Here is an 18745-nt window from a genome sequence, read left to right as displayed (position 1 = left end):
TCCTGCCTCTCCGTCCCCTGCTCCCCTCCCCTCGGCAGCAGACACACACACACACACACACACACACACACACACACACACACACACACACACACACACACACACACACACACACACGAAGGACTTCCTGCGGTGCTTCCACGTGAGCTGGTCGGCAGCCCGCTCTCCTCCTTGAGGACCTCGGGTCTCTCCAGAGGGGCCCTGCCTTCCTCCCCTCTCTCCAGCCCAAGTGCTCCTACAAACCCAGCAAGCGTCGGGGCTTCTTGGGCAGGTGCTGGGTAGATGAATTTAAACATGTATTTATCTTATCATTTTGCAGCTTATGATTGGAGTGGACAGTGATTTCGTATAAATATAGGTAGATTACAGAACCCTGAGCTGTCAGACAACTTCCCAAACACACACATACACTTCTCTGCATATAGAAAGGTCTGAAGAAATATTCACTGAACAGTTACTAGTAGTTACATTTGGAGAGTAGGGTTGGGGTTGGGAGATGAAGTCAAGAGACATTTTTCACTTCTGCTTTTTAAGCTTCAGTATTGTTTGAATACTCAAATAATGTGCTAGAATTGATTTTTTAAAAATAATTGTCTAAACACAGGAAAGGAAGTGCCAATGGCAGCAAAGCGAAGCCCCACACCTGGATGTGGGGCTGGGGGAGCCCCGCCCCGCCAGGGCGGAGCCGCAGAATGAAGGCGGGGCTGCTGGCCCTGAGGCTGGTGGTCCCTGGTCTGGGGCCGCTCCCGTCACTTCCCAGCCTGCAGCCAGCGGGAGCAAGGTGTTCAACTTTCAGGTCCTCGTCTATTTCTCATCTATCGAGAGGGGAGACTTCCTTCCCTGGCAGGGTCGCGAGTGTGTGCAAAGGGCCTGACACGCGGCAAGCCCTCATTAACCCCGAAGGACGGGTTCACGGAGAGCAGGGACGGCTCCTGAAGGGATGGGGCTGAGAGAGCCCTGAGCAAAGCTGGCCCCTGCCAGACAGTAGGAACGAGTCAGGGGCTGGGACGGGTGACTGTGTGGGTCGTGGACGGTACAGATGTGTGGAAACGGCCGAGGAGGGCAAGGGAGGCCACCTCAGAGATTCCAAGGCAGCTTCCATCTCCCCCCATTAAAAAAAATTACTTTTCTGGAGTAGATTGACATCCTTGGGCCACTTTCCTCATGATTCTTCCACGAGATTAAAACGTAAACTCTTCTGACCCAGAAATCACAGAGCACTGATGGGGCGCCAGGCGCGCACCTTGTTTTAACGACCTCGCATCAACCGCAGGGGGAGGACGGCCTCCTTTCCAGCAACATCGCCTCTGCGCCCGGATCGCCTGCTTTCGAGACTTCCTAAGTCAGGGCTGCTGGACAATCTGGCCCCAGCCACCTCCACCCACTGTCTCTCCCTCTGTTTTCCAACAAGTGCCTCCTCTCCAGCCAAACTGTTTCTTCAATGTCCCCAGAGACATCCTGCCTCTCCCGTCTCGCGTGCATGCCCTCCCCCAGCCCCTCCAGGGTCTTCAAGAGCCACTCCCGTACCACGCTCCCCACGCGGCTCTCACTGGTCACTCTGCCCCGCTGACCTGCGTCCGCTGTGGCCCTTCCGTGGCCGTCTGTGCATTTAACTCAGCCCTCAGTCCTTCCTGCAGTGTTCTCTCACTGGTTCCAGGGCAGGAGTTCGTGAACTTCTTAAGGGAAAAAAAATTTGTGTTCCCTATTCCCAAGGAACACAGTAGGTCTGAACGCACAGTAGGTGCCCACACGTCTGCTCATCGGGTCAGCGTCTGGCTTCCAGATGCATCAAACTGTGCAGAGCCTTTATATAACTTCCATATAAACTTACAGTCTGGGCCCAGCCTAAGAGATTTTGGTCCAGTATCTCTGGGGTGGGGCCCAGATTTCTCCGTGTTTCCTGAGCTCCACGAGGTGAACCTGGTGGACAAGCAGGCTTGGAAACCACTGCATCTGAAGAAGGCGACCGTGTTGAAACCCGTCTCTAACTGAGGCTCTGTCCGAAACACCCCCGAGTCTATTCAGTACTTGCGTCATGTCCAGGGAGGAAGGTCAGGTCACACGCCCCACGCAGTGTCCCCGCCCAAGTCTCAGGATCCTCAGCAGTTAAGGGGCTCTTAGCTTCACCCTCAGCCTCCATTCCAGCCTCGGCTGCCCACTGAAATCGCCAGACCTTCAAAAATGACTGATGTTCAGCTCCCAACCCTAACGATCTGGATTAATTGTTCTGGGGTGTAGCTTGGACATGCGGTGGTCTTTTTAAATTCTTTTTTGTGGGGGTGTTAATTAGGTTCATTTATTATATTTTAATGGCGGTGCTGGGGACTGAACCCAGGACCTCATGCATGCCAGGCACGTGCTCTACCCCTGAGCTATGCCCGCTCCCTGGATGACTCCCTGGGTGACTAGTGGGCGGCTGAAGCCAGAAAGCTCTGTAGCCCGAGTCCTCCGGCTGCTGTTAATGTATTTCTCATTGTGTCCTCAGGGAAGATGTATTACAGCTGGTCTTACATTTGAAACGCTTTTCGAAAGCCACCCTCAGCTTTTTCCTCTCCAAGATAAATAATCTCAGAGCCTTTCATCTCTCCTGAGCCCCTTCTCCCGCCCCGCCCACTGTTCCCTCAGCTCTGCAGCTCAGCATCCCCAGCAGGCTGCAGCGGCCCAAACGCCCTCCTGACTCCTCCACGCCGGGGCCTGCTGACGCCCTGGGGTTGTGCTGGCTCCAGCCGAGGCTCCGCACTGCTGACTCAGACCCAGGTTCCACCAATCAAGACTTCAGCACTTGAGGAACTCTGCGTCCACACCAGCAAACCAACAGGCAGAAACCTAAAGAGGTGACTGCGGGAACAGGGTAGTGAGTTCTGCACAGGGACCAATGAGGGCGGAGCAGAGGCAGGCAAAAAGACAGGGCATAAATGGAAAATGAGGCACATTTGGTGTGATGGAAATTGGGTAACCTGGGAGGCAGACACCAAAAGCTCCAGCCCTGATCTGCCCTGATGGGCCACACGGCCTCAGGCGAGCCATCCCACCTCTCCGGACGGACGGCTTTCATACGTGACATAAGAGGGGAGGCCTGGGTCTTCTCTGGGTCTCCCTTCGGCTCCGAATCGTCCACAGCTGACCTCAGGCTGCGATAGAGAAAAGAGATGGCTTGTCTCCCCTTCCGCCTGGTCTCCCAGTTCCAGTCATCCCCAGAGTTATTCTGTCTCAGCTCCGATGGCAGTGAGTCAAGTCCAGACGCAGTCCCCCGAACGGAGCTTAAGACAGTACAGCACCCCCTCCTGAACACAGAGGTCTCACGGCACTTGGCCCCTCAGCAGATACTTGAAACCTTTGAATGAATTGAAGACGTTTTTCTCAGTCTCCAAGAATGAGCGCTCTGAATAACGATCAGTCACGGTGTTCACCTCTCCATCAAAGATGGCACCTACCGACACTCAGCACATCAGGAAGCCATCGTGTTCGCACTCACGGCCCCGGTGCCGGCACTTCAGCCCACTCTCTCTTTAGTCTTTATTGACAACCCGACATCATCTGGGCATCACCCCTGACTTACGGGGAAGAAACAGCTTCTGCGAGGAGAACTGAACTGCCCAAGATTCCAAACCTACAAGACGCACAGTTAGGAGGGACTGGGGATTGAACCCAGGACCTTGCGCGTGCTAAGCACACTCTCTACCACTGAGCCACAGCCCCTGCAAAGATAAGCCACCTGTGAGGGAAGGCTTGGATACTATCCTACTGGTAGTAGAAGCATGGAAACGTTGACATTAGGATGCCTGGAAATCTCAGGATTATTATTCTAAGACAAGATTCAGGAGATCCACTGTCTTGTCTATCCATCTATCTGTAGATGTCTAGTATCTGTACTAGGTCCTGTCTATCTATAGGTACTGGACACCTGTCTATGGACTGATAGATCTGACCCATGCCCTGCCAAGAGGTGAACTTGCCACAGGCAAGTGGATTTACAGGAACTGACCTTGGAAAGGAATGATTATTTATTCGTTTACAGACTTGGATGAGGTACATTAAAACTCTGAATCCTGCTTCGAGCTTCCTCTCATGCTTACCCTTTCTCACCACATATCAAGAAATCAGCTACACTAAGCTGCCAACTTCCCCACGCCCGGGAACAAATTGGGCCCTCCCAGGATGCACGGAAAAGACGAGAGAGAAATTTCAATGAGGAGGGAATCCTCCCATTTCCGCATCTGTGAATGGAGCCCAGGACTGGAAAATATGGCATTTTTTGCTGACAGCCTCCAGAAGCTCGCGGCTACAGAAGGAAGAGGAAAATGTACAGAAGGAAACAAAGTTGCAAAGACTCTTCACTGTACCTGCTGTGAATCTTATGGATTTAAAAAAAAAAAGTTGAGGAAGTCTGATTTCTTCATCCAGAATTGTGATTTAAACATTAAAAGAAGGCTTCGCACGGACATTAGAAAGGATGTGAACAATCTGGAGTGTGTCCGGGGGAGACCACCGGTCGGGTGGAGGGACATGGAACGCGAGAGGCAGACTTGGCGGGGTTTGGAGATTTCTGTTCTTCTAGGCAGCAGGGAAGATTCGTTCTCTTGAGTGCAGGGGGGGATTGGCCCAAGGGCAGCTATAATTATTCCAAATTGCAGCAGTCTTATAAACATTCAGCTCAAGTGGAAAAGTTACTGCTCTTCTTCTCAGGGATGTTGGAAAAACAAAGCCATTAGCCTTTTCTTTCTCACTCTGACGTGAACAGGAGGGTGTGGACAGTGAGCGGCATCAGGCCCCTCTCCCGGGCACGGCGGCGGAATCTGATGCAGCGTTTCACTCATATGACACACTCTCGGGTGACCCCTGCCCCCTGGTGCCCACACCCTCACTGACTCCTCCCCGGGAGTGTGGGCTTCCTCAGGTGAGATGTGCCCAGCCCACTGCACCTGGTTAGTTACCACTTGGGCGGGAGGAGTCTGGGCAGGACGTCGAGTAGAGCCGGGTTAGGGCAGACGGAGGGGTGACTTGAAAATGAAGCAGCAGGAACAAGTGGGGCTCGGCTAGGAAGGAAAGAAGAGGGCAGGGGAGGGAGGCGGGCTGGAGGGGGGCCCTGAGCTCGTGTGCTGAGCCAGGGAGAGGCTGACGGGTGCGCAAGGCCTCAAGGAGGGGACAAGGGCTGGGACTCACTGATGGGTGCTGGCCTGACACACCTCTCCTGGACAGAGGAGGAGGGGGACGTGCAGTGACAGGGAATCTGAGAGCCCTCCTGTGGCTTCCGCCTCCTCCTGTTACGGGGGGGGGCCTCTGCTGAGGGAGGAGACGTGGTGGACGGGCTGCTTCTGGGACGAGAAGCAATGCTAATCACACCAGCCTCAGTGTTCCAACAGGGTCTCTGGTGTTTCCATGACAAAATAAGCAAAAGCCAAGGGCACTGGCCAAGACCAGGTGGGCGTGAGTCGCTCTGGGTTCCAAGGAGAGTGTGGTCATCCGTCCTGCGCCCCCACCAAGGAGAAAGGGGCAGGGCTCAGCCAGACGACAGAGGTGCCAGGTGGCCAACGGGTGCAGCCCAGTCTGGAAAGGGAAGGGGCCTGGGCTTTGGATGAGGGGAGAGACTAACCCCCAGGCCAGGGACCGAGGCAGGGGGCTGGGTCAGGTCCATCAGGACACGTCTGATCCTCTCTCCTGCCCCCAGAGCTCGCCGCAAGGTGCGGGCCTGGGCCGCACGCGGGAGTGCTTGCCGCACTCTGCAGATTCAGCCCAGGTGCAGGGGAGACTGCGGGTAAGCTCCAACACGAGTGTCCGTGACCAAGAGTTAGGTCCTCTAAAAATAAAGTAGACACTCAGATAGGCAGCTTGTTCCCTCCTCAGGGAACTTTTCTGTCATTAAACGGGAATTTGGACCGGGTGTCCCAAACCCCTCTATCTTCCTCTAAATTCTATAAATGTTTTCATAGAAACATCCTTAAAAACCATCTGTCTTACCCTCTCCCAAGGAGAGGGGCTGTGACCTACACGTCTTTGCACCCATGCGGACTAACCCATACATGGTAGGAAATCGAGACTCAAAACAAGCTAAGTAACTAATGTGCGGTCATATAGAGCCCAAACCCAGATCGTCATTGCTAAATCCCGCATTCCTCACCTTGTGTAACCCAAGAATCATCATCTGGGCTTTGGAAGCTTTTGTTTGCTGGTTTGTTTCTTAAAACTACCGAAGCCTCTGTGCTCATCCCTGGCGACTTACCAGGGCTCCTTGATACAAGCTCCACCAGCCGGAACCACCAAAACCATCTTCAAGGCGTCTAGTGGTGCCCCTTTTTTTTTTTTTTTAATTAACCAGATACACATCCAAGCTAGTGATTTCATGGGACTTTCCTACATGGAAACATCAAATTATCTTTCTTCCTACCAATGCAGAATACAAACCCACTTCAAAGAGCAAGTAGGGGAGAAAAGTCAAATTCTGGGGTCACTCCGAGCTGAGTCACCGGACGCACAGCCCTGGAGAACACCCCTTTGTGTGGCGCACCCCACACCCCGCTACGTGAGGCTCCCCAGTAAAGGTTCTGGTATCAACTGCAAGGCGAAGGCCCCGTGAAGGACTGGGTCCAAACTGGGAAGATCCCACATCATTTTTTAGAGGAAAAGGACTTGTTAGTCCTGTGAAATTTCAGGCCTTTTTTTTTGATCTGGTTCAACCAGATTTTCCCTCCTCCTCCCCAACACACACGTGCACAGGGCACTCCGTGCAAGAGGCCAATTTCACTGCAAGCAGAACCTCGGCACCGTCAGCAGCGGCCGGTCCCTCACGCCCGCACGGCCTGTGAACCTCAGCGACGGGAAGAAAGCGCTCTTTACTTCTCTGGAGTAGCCGCAGCGTGAACTCGTTCGAAGAAGTAGGCGGCCAGAAGAAAAGGAAAGTACTTCCTCACCTTCCCTGTCATTGCTGGTTCCCTGAAAAGGGACAGACTCTCACGAGCCAAAGGTGGGGCAAGGCCTGCTGCTCACACTGGATTCTCGCAGCGGACAGGTGAAGTCCTGAGGAACCACTTTCGGGACACACGAGGCTGGTCGCACCGAGAGGAAGTCACTTGAGGCCAGCTCTTTATTTTGTAGGGAGCAAAGGCACATTAGAAACTGTTCTGCAAAGGTTAAAAGTGGCTCTCATGCCCACGCCCATGCCGAGTCTACCTCTGCTTGGTTGCCACGCAGCACTGACACCAACGTAAATGACAGAGTGGGGGGACCTGAGCACATGTAAAAATGTTTATTTTTCAGATATAATGCAAATAACCATCTCTAACATTCTTTCAGAAAACGAGAAATGCAAAACATGCTCAAAAAAACAAGAAATCAAGTCATACTTTTCATAAGGCACCACCAAAAACCCTGGTAAAGTTGAGCCCATGTTACATTTAAGTGTCTCACTAACAGGTAAATAAATACGTAGGGGAATAACCACTAGGGCCTGAGGCTGACAGCCGTCCCCGGTCGGACGCCTCGGAGCACCGCCAACCAGCACACACAAGACACACCGGTCAGAGCCCGCCACAGCCTCGCCCAGCACGTGCGTGGCGTGTGTGGCCTGCGTCGCATAGTGGTGACCGGATACGATCCAGGCCCAGAGAAGACTTCAGTCCAAACAGATCAACAGCCGCTCTCCTTCTCAGGCCGTAAATACTAATGCCACTTGGCACATCCAGATCCAAATTAATGACATGTTTAACAAAAAAAAGTGGGATTTCAAAAAAATGGGAAAAGGCCAGTTGGTTGCCTGCTTTTGAAAGTTTATACTCAAGGGCCTACTGCTGAAGCAACTTTCTACACACACATGAAGCTAGTCTGTGTGTAAACCTTTACGGAAACTGCCAGTTACGTGGGGCTGTAACACCTTCATTTCCCCACAATTTAGTTTTCAAATCCCACTCCTTTCAAAAAGTGGATAATCCCACCCTTTGAAAGAAGGGCTTCCTCAGTGTTTCCTTTCAGCCTCCTGCTTAAGTGCTGGCGACAGTCACACACACACACTACAGAATGAAGATGCTGACAAGTAGCACCGAATTGCGCCCGGGACCTAAGCACTAGGAGAAACACGTAAACCGATGCTTCCCGGATGCACGCCGACGCCAGCGGCAGAGGCGCTCGTGGGGGCCTGAGCGTGGGCGTGCGCCGTGGGCCACCGCGGATCTCGGCTTTGCTCTTCAACCCCCCGAGGCGCCTCGGGCGGCAGCTGCGGTCCCACCGAGGCACCTCCACGCAGCTCTGGGGCGCCGGCTCCCGGGCGGGGACAAGAAACGCTGTTGTCACACCTGCAGCCAGGGGCTGGGCGGTTCCCATTACCTGCTCTGTGACCTACCAGTCTTCCTTGTTCTTTCCATAACCTCTGCCAAAATACTTTACCACGAAGGCAGTGAGAACACCTTTGAAAGAACTAACGTGCTGATGGTGAAGAACTGTGACTCTGAAGAGACAGGAAAGGGAGAGACAATGTAAATCAAGATTTAATATGAAATACAACACCGCAGAATGGAGTTCAGTTGTAAGTTAAGTGATTTCCTTTGACCAAAAAAAAAACCGTTTTATATTAGAACATAAGCATTTCTTTAAACAGATGAATCTTCGCTCATTAATTCCAAAGCTGTACAACTGTGTATGTTAACTTTTCTTTCTTTTTTAAATGAATGTCTCTCATCTGTTCTTCTCGGCCTTGGTCTAAATGGTCACAAGTCAGACCAAATCCTCTGTGACTCTCAAATACAGAAAATCCCACAGTATCAATTAAATGACATATTTAAGTTTCAAAATGTCAGAAGATAAGCAGGAAGCTGTTCTTGGTTGGAGACTGCCTTGCATTTTTCTCTTGGGTCAGATATGCAGGCAGATCCTGTACTACGGATGTGAATGACTCCCTGAACAGCCAGCTACACCCACCCGCTGCACTCCAAAAACAAAGCACCTTAGCCGGCGTCCTCAGCACCCTCAGGCCCCTCCACTGATAGCTGAGTAATGAAGGAAAAATTGAGTATTTTTTAATGCATTTCAGGCAGCCATCACATAAGACCACGATCTTTAACCAACAAGCATTTGAAGATTTTTATAGAGACCAAAAGGCAAAAAATATTGTGCTTTCTTTTGTAACATTAACCAGATGACATTCTTAACTAAGTAATATCTTTATATAGTTTGGCAAAATGAAAACTTGCAATTTCTACTGAAGTCTTAAATCACACATACATTTGAGATGAGATTTTCAGGACAGCACAGCAATGCTTATGCACCTCCTAACAGGTCAAAACACTTAAGATGTGGTATGACGTTAAAGGAAGAGTGACTAAAAATGGACAGTGTGAACTACAGAGAAAGTGACTCCAGGAACCGGGTTTTACAGGGAAGGGTTTGCTTTTCTTGAGTAAGATGCCTTTGAGTTAAATCTCATACCCACTCAGACTGTGACTGGACAGTACATTTCGCTTCTAGTTACTAGAAGACATTTCTTAAAAGAGGTTGGGGCAAGAAGGGAAGCAGAGACCACAAGCTCTTGTCTGGGCCCACCCACTGTGAAAAGGGAACCTGATGAGTTCAAGTCAAACCACAGATTTTTAAACCAAAACAAAGGAACACAGGATAGTGAAAACAACATTACTGTTTTTAGTTTGTTCGGTGTTTTGTTTTTGTCCTTAAAAAACAAACAAACAAACAGCAGTCCCCTGCTGATGAGTTTGCACGCAGCCTACCTCTAACACCTTAGCGAGAACAGGCACAACAGGAGAGAAGAGGACACAGCACCGTAGTTTCAAACGGTCACACGCAGGACAGAACAGAACCACCTCCACGGACACCGTAAGACCACGTTCCCCACAGACAGGGGCCAGTCCCCACACAAGGGGGAGAGCTAACTATCTATCTGAACAAAAACAAGACAGAACACCCGGTCAGGCGAGGATGGAGAAGGGAGTGCTAACTCCTTGTACTACAAGGAAGGAACGAGACTTCTTTATTAAAAAGCAAGAAGAGAGTGCAAGCCCCCAAATGGATTTCTGATGCTGAAACTGTCATGTGCTGCTGGTAACAGTAAACGTATGTATTTATATATTCATATATGCATATCAAAAAAGGAAAAATACTCTATTTATAGAACAGTCAGTAGTCAGAGACATTTAGAAAAAAGTAAAAACAAGTCCTTTTTTCTTTCTTTTTTTAAAAATGGGTTTACTAAAACAACTTGTCACCCAGAGGTACTATCAGCCCGCGTCCTCTGATGAAGCCATGGTGCTGTTGGGCAGCGCTGCTGTGGGCCACCGTCAGAGACGGCCAGCGCTGGAAACCATGGCCAGCGGGGCAGGGCTGCAAGGCTAAAGCTGGGACTTGCTGGTCTTGCTCTCGGCCACACCTGAAGCCCGGCGGCATCTGGTATACTTGAGGGAAGGCTTCCCGGAAACGCATGCAGCGCTGTGGCTCAGTAAAACATTCCGGCGTGTCTTCTTTCGTAGAAGCCTGGATCCACATACCTGCTCTTCTCTAAGATGCAAACCCAAGGCAGCAAGACATCTCAAAGCCAAAACAAGCTCTTTGCCTCGAAATAAGGAAAGCTCTTCCTCCCCGAAGCCAATCGAGTCAGACTGCTGACCTGCACAGCGTCCTCCTCAGGAAGCCAAGGGCACCCGCCTCTCGTCTGGGGTCTTCTCGGTACAAACAAGCGCACAGGGCTGAGGGCCACGCGCTGCGCTGCCATCGCGCCTCCTGACAGGAGTGGCGTTGCGCTGCCCTCTCCTAGCTCTGCCTGTGGGGCACCAAATGCCAGGTTATCATGGAAGGAAAGCGGTACTGACTCCTCTCCAACTGTCCTAACTAAGGGGAGAGCCAAAGAAGCAGCACCTCCACGGCGCTGCCCCGGCTGTAACCCTCTAGCTAACACCGAGCGGCAGTAAGCCCCGTCCTACACGCCGCGCCAGCACACAGGTGCGCTGATGCCGGCCGGCCACCTGGAGCTCAGTCAGATGTCTGGCCTTAACGTGACAAACCGTCTCGGGGAAACATGAGCAGAAACACTGGCTGCCGTACCACAGAGGATGCCCTCGGCACAGATGCGCTGACAGAAAGGCTCACACGTCCATGCAAAGAGGAAGTCAGCTCCGAGGACGTTCTCAGGAGGCCCTTCGTCTTTGGAAGCAACATTCCGAGTGGGTCGAAACCACTCTACTTGATGACTAAGTTCTCGGCGTGGTCCACATTCCCTCATGTCCCAAACTAACCCAGCACCTGCTAACTGGTCTCTTTCAGATCCTCCACTGGAAGTTTGTAGCCCATTATGAAGGCAGGAGGGGGTGTGGGGCCGGGGCTGTCCGGCCCCTGCTTCTTTGCACAGTTTAGACAGATGTAATCTTCGTTCTCAGCCATTTCTGGAGACACACCCACACAGACTTGGTGAAACCACTCGTCACAGCCACCATCACACTGCACCCAGTCCACCTGCGGGAGACAAGATCGGAATATGTTCAGGTCACAGAAACACGGAGTCCAGACTGCAAGCAAACCCAAGAGCTTTCTTGGCTTAAATGATAGCAAGTAAGTGGGATGTCCAGAAATAGACAATGACTTCTTATGGGGTTATTTTTTAAAGAAAGAAGCTGGGAAGCTAACACCCCCAAATTTCACCATAATATGTCCACAAAACTAGGCCTTTCAGGTTCTCCATTGCCTCTTAAACACCTGGGGCTCCTTGTGGGGCATAAACATATTTGAGAGGATTTGACAAAAAAGGAACTTCTAATAGAGCAGCCAAGTGGTTTAGCTGGTATTAACAGGTGTCCAGGCTCTAAGCCGAGGCAGCTACCAGTCGGGAAAGGAAGAGCGCAGGTGTGGGGGCAGTCCCAGGCACTAGCTTTGTTTCAGAGAGAGAAGCCAAAGTACCAAGAGCATTAAATACCTTTTAGAAAAGCAGTCACATAGGCCACTTTTAAAACTAATATTTTTTATTCTTCTCTTCTTCCGTTACAAATACAACTCCCTATAAAAAGTTAGCAAATATCAGAGGTCACATCTTACAAATTAACCAATTAAAACAGTCAAAGACACAGGGCAACAGATCACTCTGAGGTGTAAAAGTCTGGGCAGCTGGCAGGTAGGCGGCAGCTGCCAGGAGAACTCCGACCCTCCAGAGAGTATCGTCATCACAGCGACTAGAAAAGGGCTGTCGCTGGGTGACTTCAGGCCCCGGGCACACGGTTAACAGTGAGGTGATTTTGGCGCCCCTCTCTGGCGGGTGATTGCGCTAGTTTTCACGCCTGATGCCAGGACAGATGAGAACCTTTACGATACAAGAGCTACTCCTCCTGTTTCCAGTGCAAAAGTTGACCATTTCACTGGCAATGTCAGAAGCCACTTACAGCAATGAGCTTTATCAGAAATCAGAACAAAGTAAGGAGTGTGCAGGGATCAACTGAGGACTTCAGTGCAGCTCCGGAGGAAGAACAGAGGAGGGAGGCTCTGGCTAGGTATATACGCTGCAGGGAAGTGAGTGGTTTTCAAAATCACTTTCCATGTTCTATACAACTTACCAAAACCATGAAAGTTATGTTAGTAGCTTCGGGGTTTCTAATAAAGGTGGGGGAAATAATTTGTCAAAATAATCTTTTTGCTTTCATTGTTCCCAGAGTCCTAGATCCTAAAGAGACAACGTTGTGTAGCATAAAGGTTACTGAATTCATTCAGAAGTTCTGAGTTCTGATGTATAATGAGAGGTAAGTCATTTAATCCCACAAAGGCTCAATTTCTCCACCTGTAAAATGGAGACAACATCTGGTTTCCAGGACTAGTTAGAGGATCAGACGACATAACGTAAGGATAACGAATGTATGGATGATGTACGGCAAAACACCTCGTCCACAGTCTGGGAGCCTGGAGGCACTTTCTTAAGCTCACAGCCTCACGGCCCTAGTCATTACTCCACTTCACACAAAACATCCTGCACCTTCAAATAACTGCCTGCAGCAGTGCTTCTAAAAATGTGTCGACCACTTAAAGCATCAGAATTACCTGTCCTGTCTGTCAAATGCACAGCTGAGACCCATCCCAAACCTACAGACTCAGAGTATCTTGGGGATACAAACCAGAAGCCTAGGTTTTTAATCAGCTCCCAAGTAATTCTTATATATTTTAAACTTGATCATCACTGGCACCATGTGATCAAGTTCAGAGAAACTTAATTACTTCCTAAAAGAAAAAAAATTTTTTTTGTTCTGTAATTGTTTTGTATAATATTTAGCTTCTAAAGTCTGGGCAGTAAGGAAAACCACCAATCAAATGTTCCTACTGTGGCAACTCCTGGAGACAGAAAAGGGAGGTGATGGCTTGTGTGCAACAGGCAGCGACACAGACACCACAAGAGGATCTATGAAGCGCTAACGTGGCAGTAGTGGGCTCAGGATGCGTGTCCTGGCCACTGGAGCTGGTAACGGGGGCTGGGAAGACGAACTGTGTTTCTCCAGGCTGCCCAGATTTGAGGTGCTCCCCTGTCTACGATGCCACCCCGAATCCCATATTACTACCTCCAGTCCTCCTAATCCAGTCCCCCTAGGGTACGAAGGTCACCAACGGATCTGTATTTGCTGCCAAGAAAAGCGGCCCCATGTCTTCAGTCTAATTCTGCATTGCACTCACTGGCTTCTGGTTCCCCTAGATCAAATCTATTACTCTTCCAGATAAGGAAGACATCATTTTCCCATTTGTGACTTTGCCCAGAGGTCCATTCCTAAGCCCAGCGCTTCCACCATCCGAAAGAAGTATATGACTTTTCTCGAGATTCTACCTCAGCCTGCAGGTTATATAACAATTTGCCCTAATAATCTAGCAGGGAAAAAACTGCCCTCTTCTCAGTATCTTTTTATCATGTTCCCCTACTGAGCAAACGCCAGCTCTACTTCTGTTTGAAATGGCCCACAGGTTCTAAGGCAAACCTAAGTCTGGAATGTCAACTGAGTCCACAGAAGGTTCTGACCCAGGGGCAACCGGCTACGTAGCAGCCTGAACATGCAAGGACACCAGATTTGGCTAACAGCATATTAAGTTCTAATAGTCATTTCACCTTTCAGTATTTCTGGGAGACATCCTTATCAGATTACAAAAGTAATTACTGAAAAACTTCACAGCTATGAGCTGTTCAAATTTTAACTGATAAGAGATTTAACGTTATCCCAAAAATAAGTTACTGGATTTGGATTGGGGGAAATGTCTGTTTTTTGAGAAATACTGACCAGAGGAAATAATGTTAGTTTGGCATTTCATGTTTTGCTATACAGTTTCACATTACACTTAAGAAAAAATACTTGGCATATTATATTTTGTTCCTTTCTTAGCACGTATCACTGCACTGGGAAAAAGAAGGCCTGGTGACTTGGTGATATGCTTAGCTTAGTCACCCAACCGAGCTTTCAGCATTTTGGCATTCCATCTCTTCTGCACCAAGGTTTCTTGCAAAAGCCAGATTCGAAAATTAAAACAATTCACTTCATCAAATACAATGTATGTTTAGAATCCTTGTGTATGTTTTTGGTGCTCTCAACAATAACCAACTCCCCCAGTCTGCTCAAGGGTAAAGGGTTTCCTAAGACACAGGGATAAAACTATTAAACGCAGGAAAGTCTCAGGTAAGTTGGGACAGTTGGCTACCCCACCTTAACATCACCTCTGTGTTGTGTCTGTGTGTGTGAGACACTCATTTAGGTAACCCAACCTTTGATTACCTTCGCCAGCAGGAGATATGAACAATAAGCCACCAACAATGCAAACACTTCTGCGGAGACAATGCCCCACTAAGACTTTCTAAGATCAGAGTGGTCAACAGACAGTGTAAGTGAGAGCGAGGCTCACAGACGTCATCTCTCTCTACAGCCTGACAGACTTCTTACGGAAGTAGCAGTGGGTAAGGAAACAGCCCATAGTAAGAAGGCAAGAAAGGTAAAGGGGAAAAAAAGGTCTATTTTCCTAAGTAAGATGACTGTTTATTCTAATACAGAAAAAAGTTACTTAAATATTAGCTTGAAAGAATTTGCTCAAGTTAACTTGTTTAACTCTTGGTACCAGTAAGACTGAATGAAGTGGCAGAGTTCAGGGAGAAAAGGATTCTGAACCTTAAAAACTATATTTTTTGAAAACAGTTCTTCATTATTATTTTTAAAATTAATTTCAACTTGAAGGAATTTGATGATAGAAGAGAGAGATTTAAAAAAAAACTTTTACATTATTGTGGTAATATTTCTCTTTTCTCTTTCTAAAACATCTTGAAATTGAGGCTAGGTACATTTCAGCAATCCTTCAAAGTTCTCTCAATCTGTACATTTTTTGATAAAACTAATATAATTACTGGTTAGAAAAATGGTAAATGTACCTTTACCTACATATGAAGGAACCCTAAAAATGGTGCAGGGTTTTTTGCTGTATATTTTGAGAACACAGATTTCCTTAAAAACTTTCTTTTCTTGTCATGCTTTTGTTCTGAAGATGTGTACCATGCATTAATTTGTTTTCCTCAGAGAAACACTATGCAAGTTGAGAAAGCTGTAAAATTCTTTACAAAGTTTCTAAAGAAAAGCATTTTTATTTAGTAAAACAGGTGTCAGAAACAAACTTGGAGAACCATAAAAATTACAAAATAACAACGATGGGCAAAGTGTTTATCATCTAAAGTAATTTCTGTTTAAAATTAAACACAGTATAGAAATACTTCATTTAAGATTCTATGTGAGCTACTGACAGATTAAGGCACCTGCTCACCTGTGTGTGTGTTCTAACAGACATTTTCCCTAAGTATTTAGCTAAATCTCCTTTTGCTCCATCAAAATGTAGATAACTTTCTTAAAAAACTTTTTTTTAAATACCTTAGAATATTAGGAGCAAATCTCAAGGCTCATTTAAAAACAAAGATCACATCTTAACACTCATGCTGCATTTTTGGTTAACAACTGCTTTCATACAGATTATCTCACCTTGCCCTTGACCCTGAGGGTACGGAGGATAATGTGCAAATTTAACAATTTCACAGCAGATGAGAAAAAAAGCTGCGTCTAGAGTTTACATGCCACAAGGAGACAACAGGAATAACAGATGAACCATATTTTAAATGCTGAGCAGAAAGCTGACAGATTAAGGGAAAAGGAGAAAAAAAAAGGGAGGTTCGTGATGGATGTAAACACTGTAGGAAGGATGACAGGAAAGCTTGAAAAAGGAACACCATGTTTTGTTGCCAGTCCTGCAACTGCCACAAAATTAAGGCAGAAAGAAACGGGAGAAGTTCTGCCAATACTAAGCTGCTAACACTTTAGTACCCAAAGAGAGACAGCCTTCTACCAGCCTGTCTGAGAAACTGATGAGAATTAATTCAAATGAAAGATAAAAATAATACACACACAAATTATGTATCTACTAAAATGCTTTAAAATGTTTATAATATAGAAAAATGCTTATGACATTCAACAAAGCAAGATACAACAGTGTACAGTATGACATGATATAAAACAAACCGTACAGAAAAAAGGACTAGAAGGAAACACGCTGTAATATTTACAGCTGTTGTCCTCGGACGGGATGTGTGTTTTATTATATACCCATTTTCCAAAAATGAGCAGAAAGCCTTTAGTAAGTGTAACTGAAATGTGTGTCATTTAGTTTCGGAATGTGTTCCTGCACTTACATCTCAACTACTAGGGAGGGTGGACACTAGTGGAGGGAACTGGGTCTGGCAGCCAGGGAACGACGCTTCTGCTTTTGGTTCTGCCACTGATCAGCTCTGAGACTGGTCACATTCATCTTCACTCGGCCCTGGTCTCATCTGTACGATGAAGAGGCTGCACGAGGCGACCTCTCTAGGCTCTACCGGGCATCTGACTGAGGCGGGCGGTGGGGACAGCAGTGCAGCTGTACTTACTCTGTTGTTGTATTCAAACTGAGGAGCTCCCCGAATTCTAAATGTCGGGTGGTATAAGGAGACGATAAAGTTAAAACGACGAATTTACCAATAATCCTGATGGGAACACCCTGAAAGATACCTCCAGTCATTTAATGAACTAAGGTTTTTCATAAAGTCCATCCATCTTTCTCAAAAATTCATAATGTCAATGTTACCTAAACAATGACCATCACATACATACTTACTTAAAATTTAGGGCTGAAAAATTTTAAGTAGCACCTTTAAAGGTCTTAATTTTTTGCAAAGGATCTGAAAAAAATCGTATTCCATTTAGGAGAGCACCCACAGGGCATGGTGTGGGTAAGACACAGAGCACAAGGAAAGACCTGAGCCCTGCGTTCTAGGTCTTCAGGACAAATCTCAGTGCAGTCTGCCACTGCTCCTAGAAGCCGGGCCCAGGGCCGTTTCAGGAGGTCGAGGCTGACTGACGGGGCACCTAGGGCTCCGAGCCACCTACGGGGAGGCCAAGACTGTTCCGAAACCTGCTGTGGACCCAGCGACGCGAGGTCCCGCTCCTGCACGGTCACCAGCTCCTCCCTGCACCCCCCCCCCCCCGTCACCTTCACCAGGCACACAACCTTTCTGGGACTAGGAGCCTCACAGCTGAAAACGTTCGCGGGCGCCCCGTGGACACGCGGTGCCGGAAGGGCTGTCGCCGAGACTCACCTTGTCCTTGCAGGGCCGCTGGCAGTTCTGCGCCGCGCACACGGCGTTCTCGTCGTCCGACTCCTCCGCCCCCGACCAGTCGTACTTGGACGGGATGTCCAGCACCTTCCTCTCCCTCTTCCGCTCGGTCGTCTCCTTCACGAGCTCAGCTTTGGCGGCAGCAGCCTTCTCCTTCTTCTTCTTTCTCTCCTCTTCTTTTGCTAGCTTCTTGGCCAGTTTACTCAGCTCCTTTGATTTTTCGGCACTTAATTTTAGTTTCTTCTTTTTAGGTTTCTCCATTTTCTTTAACTCCTTGGACTTCTGTTTTCCTTCTCCAAAGAGCTGTTCTACTTTTTCTAGCTTCCGTTTTCGTTTCTTCTCTGAAGAATCCTTTCCTTTTATTTTTAATGGTTTCTCTTCCATGCTGTCATCCTTCCAAAACATAAAAATAGAAACAATTTTAAAGCAAGACATTTAAAAATAGTTTTATTCTTTTATATGAAGTATCTTGAATGGGCAAACTCATAGAGACAGAAAATAGAATTCAGGTTGCCGGGGCTGGGGTGGGAGTGGAGGGGGAAAAATGGGATTTACTGTTTAATGGGTACAGAGTTTCTCTTTGGAATAATTTAAAAGTTCTCGAAATGGACAGTGGTAACAGTTGCATAACATTATGAATGTAATTAAAAGAAGTAAATTGTATACTTCAAAGGGGTTAAAATGATAAATTTTATGTTGAGTACATTATACCCTAATAAATACTTCAAGGATATCTTAAAAAGGCAAATATAATATTCAATGAAGAGAACAGCAGAAAATAATAGCAAGCCCTAAATAAAATATCCGACTTAATTTTAGCTTACCGGGGGGGAAAGGGCAAAAGAACACACTGCTAGCGCGTATTAACACAGCCTGCAGTACCTGTGTGTGACGGAGATGAACACACACAGCGCTACATGGACACTAACTTACACAGTAACTTTTCTGGTCTCCGTTTACCAGTGCTAAAGTTTTTTTATTAACTCAATTAATAAATTCTTGGTGGTTATCAAAAATGTCAGGAAAAATATATAAAATTGTATCCATGATCTCATTACAAAAGGTATGTAGTAACTTCAGAAAGGGACAGAAAATAGTTGTTGTGACAAAGCCAAAAAATTA

At 47.7% G+C, this 18745-nt stretch overlaps 1 protein-coding gene across 2 annotated transcripts in view; it reads right to left on the bottom strand.

Annotated features, from left to right (window-relative positions):
* Positions 1–7228: 7228 nt before the first annotated feature.
* Positions 7229–18745, bottom strand: part of KDM5A (lysine demethylase 5A) — a 65634-nt gene continuing 54117 nt past the window's right edge. The window contains exons 27-29 of one of the 2 annotated variants that reach the window (XM_074357721.1): positions 17606–18016; positions 11903–11983; positions 11309–11445 (exon numbers count right to left, since the gene is read on the bottom strand). In XM_074357721.1, coding sequence (XP_074213822.1) covers positions 11939–11983; positions 17606–18016 — 456 coding nt within the window. In that variant the 3' untranslated portion in view covers positions 11309–11445; positions 11903–11938. Of the gene's footprint in view, positions 11446–11902; positions 11984–17605; positions 18017–18745 lie in introns of both variants that reach the window. The other variant, XM_074357720.1, reaches the window with a different exon arrangement.

The sequence above is a fragment of the Camelus bactrianus genome, chromosome 34 (genome assembly GCF_048773025.1).
Source record: "Camelus bactrianus isolate YW-2024 breed Bactrian camel chromosome 34, ASM4877302v1, whole genome shotgun sequence".
In the NCBI taxonomy this organism is placed as follows: Eukaryota; Metazoa; Chordata; class Mammalia; order Artiodactyla; family Camelidae; genus Camelus; species Camelus bactrianus.
This window is presented reverse-complemented; position numbering and strand designations above follow the sequence as displayed.